Below are 3,909 nucleotides of genomic sequence, written 5' to 3'. Positions count from 1 at the left end.
AAGAACATCTGCTGTGTGAGAGCAATAAGAAATTAGTAACAGGTACATTTCTACCTCTATTTCTCTCCCTACTTTCTTCTCTCTCTCTCTGACACACTGCTGAAATCCAATAAAGGCAAAATGCAATATGTACATACACTGTGGTAATATATTGAAATGTAGGAGGGAATAGTTCCTGGAAACCTGAGTAAGCAGAAATCTGAATCACTTTCTGTATTCGCAGAGCTTAAAGCTTAAGAATTTTCCCCCTCACAGAGCTGAAATGTGCACACTCCTGAAGCACTTCCAATTTAATTTAAAATGTTCAGAGCACAGCTACGGTATGTTCAACCTGAAGCCCTTCTTATCAATCGACCAAATGTATGAATTTGAAAAATGATCTTGAAATGAAGTATCAAATTCAATCACAGGACATTTTAGCACATAAAGCCCATGGGTTTTCTCAGAGCACGAGCACTGATTTAAGAATATTCGCCACAGCCGACTCTCACCCGTACAAGATGGAAAGATGGAGAGTTACAAGATTCTAAAAGTAATTAGTTACTTGAAAAGTAACTATTGTGTGAAGTGTTTAACCCTCTGGGGTCCAGGTTATAATTGGCCATTTTTCACTACTTTTGATGTTTCCTTTACATTTAACCTTTAAAATCGATTTACTTTGCCTTGTTTGGTATCATCCTGTTCAGCACAACCTCACGTGCCTGAATTTGCAGTTATGTTTTCATTTTGACATATTGTATTAACACAATTCATCTAAAATCAGACAAAAAACATAAAATCCAAGTAGAAAAAGTTATTTCTGTAACAACCACAAACATGTTTATTGAATCATATTTCATATTTCATAACTTTCATAACTTTAAATGCAGTTAAATGCAATTGTCAATTTTAAAATCCAATGCACAAGTTTTGCAAACAACAAAGTTATTTGCAGCCATTTACCTTTTACCCTTTTTTAAATAACCATTTCAAACTATTTACAGAACAATCAAATTATTTGTGTCACTCCAAAAAAATAATTTCTGTCCACTATAAAGGAGAACATCACAGCCTGGTACCTGCAGGTCTGACAGCATCAGGTGTATCACTCCTGTTTCTACCTGGAGACAGCAGTAGCCTCATTGTTCTGACACACAACACAAAACTATCCACAACACTACACACTAACAACACAAGACAACACATATACCGCGAAAGCCTAATTACACAATGGTTGCCTGAACCTATTCTTGTTAAATGATGAAAAACTCAAAGGCACGTTTCAGCAGTGGATGAAAATATGGGCTATTGATTCTAAAAACAGAAATCGCAAAAAGGTTCAACATTTACTAAAACCGCAATTCAATCATCTGAGAATCTTTACTCATTAAATTATAACAGTTAGATGAATTTATATGCAGTGATTTACTGATCAATGATCAAAGGGGAGATTTATGCCACAAAGAAGATTGGCATGAAAAGTAGGTGGCATTGGATCTCCTATAACCTGTTGAGCTAAGCTGTCTTTCCAGCTCCAAAGTTATTTGATTGCAAATGTATTTTGAAAATCTCGCCATACATTTTTCAATGTCAGCAGTGCGAAAACCTGCACTGATCTGACCTAATTTCTTCCTCATCCTGATTCCTGACCTTGGAAGGGAGAGAAAAATATTTTTGTTTTGTTTTTGTTTGTCTTCTTGTTTTATTTAATTCCTTGTAGGATATGGATCCAACAAGTAAAGTATGCATATTATGCACACACACAAACACACATGCAGCTATTACCCATTACTTGTATTCTTGAATAAAGCCATTGATCTGACACATTTAAAATGCAGCCAATTGTTTTTATTGTTATATTATTAAGAAAAAAGAAGGGGGGGGGGGGGGTGTTGAAAGGAGTAAAGGGATAGAGGAGAGAAAACCCCAACAATCCCCTCTGAGCAAGCACTAGGCGACAGTGGATAGGAAAAACTCCCTTTAAAAGAAGAAACCTATGACAGAACCAGGCTCTAGAGGGGGCAGTCAACTGTCGGGACTGGTTGGGGTGAGTGTGAAAACGGAGAGAGAGGGGAGGGAGATGGGAGAGGTGTTAGGAGTTAAAGGGAGAGGGGGGAGACGAGGTGACATCGGCAGTAGTGAAAGAAGGAGTGTTCTTCCTCCAGAAGAAGCGGAAGCGTTTTTTCTTTTTTTCCAGCTGCTTTTCCACGAGCACCTTTTTCTCGAGGATGAGGATTTTCAACTCCTCGGTTGTTTCTGTGTTTTGCTTCTCCAGCTTATTGCATTTTTTCTCCACTTCTTCTATTTCGGCTTGTTTTTCTTCCAACCTTTCTTTCAGCACTTTAGATGTTGCCTCCTGTTTTTGCAGTTTTTCATTTTCTCCTTCCAGCTCAGATGCTTTGAACTTCATTTTGTTGTAAAGTTCTTGCAGATTTTGGTTTTTCTTCTCAAACTCCTGGAGAAGAAGTTTTTCTTCTCTCTGCTTAATGACCAGCTGCTCTTTCTCTTGGAGGATTTCTTTATTTTGTCGCAGAGCTTCATCAAGCTTTCCTTGCAAGCTTTCATTTTGTTGCTTGATGCTCTGAAGCTTCGAATCCATTTGTTTTTGTTTGATCTCTTGTTCCCTTTTCTCTTGGAGAAGCTTCTCATTTGCTTGCTCTGTGCGATCAAGCCTTTTTTTGTCAACACTGTACATGAGTTCCATGTCTCTGAGATTGCTGTGCAGCCCTCTCTTCTTCATGCCATCTTGTATCTTTTCTTGGACAAGTTTTTTATTTCGTCGCATGGCTTCATTAAGCTTTCCTTGCAAGCTTTCATTGTGTTGCTCGATGCTCTGAAGCTTGCGATCCATTTGTTTTTGTTTGATCTTTTGTTCCCTTTTCTCTTGAAGAAGCTTCTCATTTGCTTGCTCTGTGCGATCAAGCCTTTTTTTGTCAACACTGTACATTAGCTCCATGTCTCGGAGATTGCTCTGCAGCCCTCTCTTCTTCATGCCATCTTGTATCTTTTCTTGGACAAGTTTTTTATTTTGTCGCAGGGCTTCATCAAGCTTTCCTTGGAGCTCCTGGTTCTTTTTGTCCATGTCTTGGAGATCCTGTTGTTTCTCCTCAATAATAGCTTCCTGTTTTTGAAGCTGGTATGATAACTTCTTTAGTTGAGCGCTCTTTCTCTCATTTTCCTCCATCAAGAACTTCATCTTCTCTGTGTTTGTGAGCGCTTCATCCTCCATTTCTTCCAAACGTTTTTCCTCTAGTTCTACTTGGTCACACCAAGGAAGAGAGGAGAGGGAAGGGTCTAGTGGCTCATCCCAAGGAAGAGCGTATGGGTCAACTTCTTGTCCCTTTGGATCTTTTGTTTGAGACATGTTGGGTCTGGATACAGTTACTATTGCAAAGGATCCAAATATTTCAAAAGGTTTTTCTGGCGAACGGTTCAATGCTGCACACATCAATGCTGTGAGAAACGGACTAAAAGTCGTTGCTCTTCACCCCTATTTATAGGTTTTAAGGATCAAAGGATCAAAGGATCGGAATGGTGGTAAGATTCTACATGTGTGTGATGTCATAATTCTGTAAGGCAATGAGGTTGTCACATAACATTTGTGGAGGAGGGCATTTTTCAACTTGGACAAATTATCAGTAAAGTTTCAATCTCTTTTATTTTCCCCCAAAAACGTGTTGTCGCAATAATGTTTTCTACAGTCATTGGTGTCAACAGATCAGTTTAAAGTTGGGTGTTACTCTGCCCAGGGTGCTACCATAGAAGAAAAATGTGGACCAATAGTACTTTAATGATTTCCGCGGATCATTTCCGTGTAAATCTTAGCATTGCGCTAGCTGTCAAGCGAAAAGTTTAGCGCCGTACAGCCATATTAAAAAGGTTTAAACTGACTCAGATCATAGTGAGTATTTGAAAAAACATTTATTTACT

The 3,909-nt window shown here is 38.6% G+C and overlaps 1 protein-coding gene across 1 annotated transcript; it reads right to left on the bottom strand.

Moving 5' to 3' along the window:
• Nucleotides 1–1,819: 1,819 nt before the first annotated feature.
• On the bottom strand, nucleotides 1,820–3,427 carry LOC147321001 (uncharacterized). The gene has a single exon (XM_086307539.1). The coding sequence runs from the start codon at nucleotides 3,425–3,427 to the stop codon at nucleotides 2,072–2,074; it is 1,356 nt and encodes a 451-aa protein (XP_086163665.1). The 3' UTR covers nucleotides 1,820–2,071.
• Between the last annotated feature and the right edge of the window lie 482 nt (nucleotides 3,428–3,909).

This window comes from Aulonocara sp. 'chitande type north' Nkhata Bay, linkage group LG10 (assembly GCF_057382095.1).
Source record: "Aulonocara sp. 'chitande type north' Nkhata Bay isolate Kocher_YH1m ecotype deep benthic linkage group LG10, A_spYH_male_GT1.1, whole genome shotgun sequence".
Classification (NCBI taxonomy): domain Eukaryota; kingdom Metazoa; phylum Chordata; class Actinopteri; order Cichliformes; family Cichlidae; genus Aulonocara; species Aulonocara sp. 'chitande type north' Nkhata Bay.
This window is presented reverse-complemented; position numbering and strand designations above follow the sequence as displayed.

Bases quoted from the DNA above. Each gene is read 5' to 3' on its own strand.
- LOC147321001 (XM_086307539.1), bottom strand. From the start codon at position 3,427: ATGTGTGCAGCATTGAACCGTTCGCCAGAAAAACCTTTTGAAATATTT.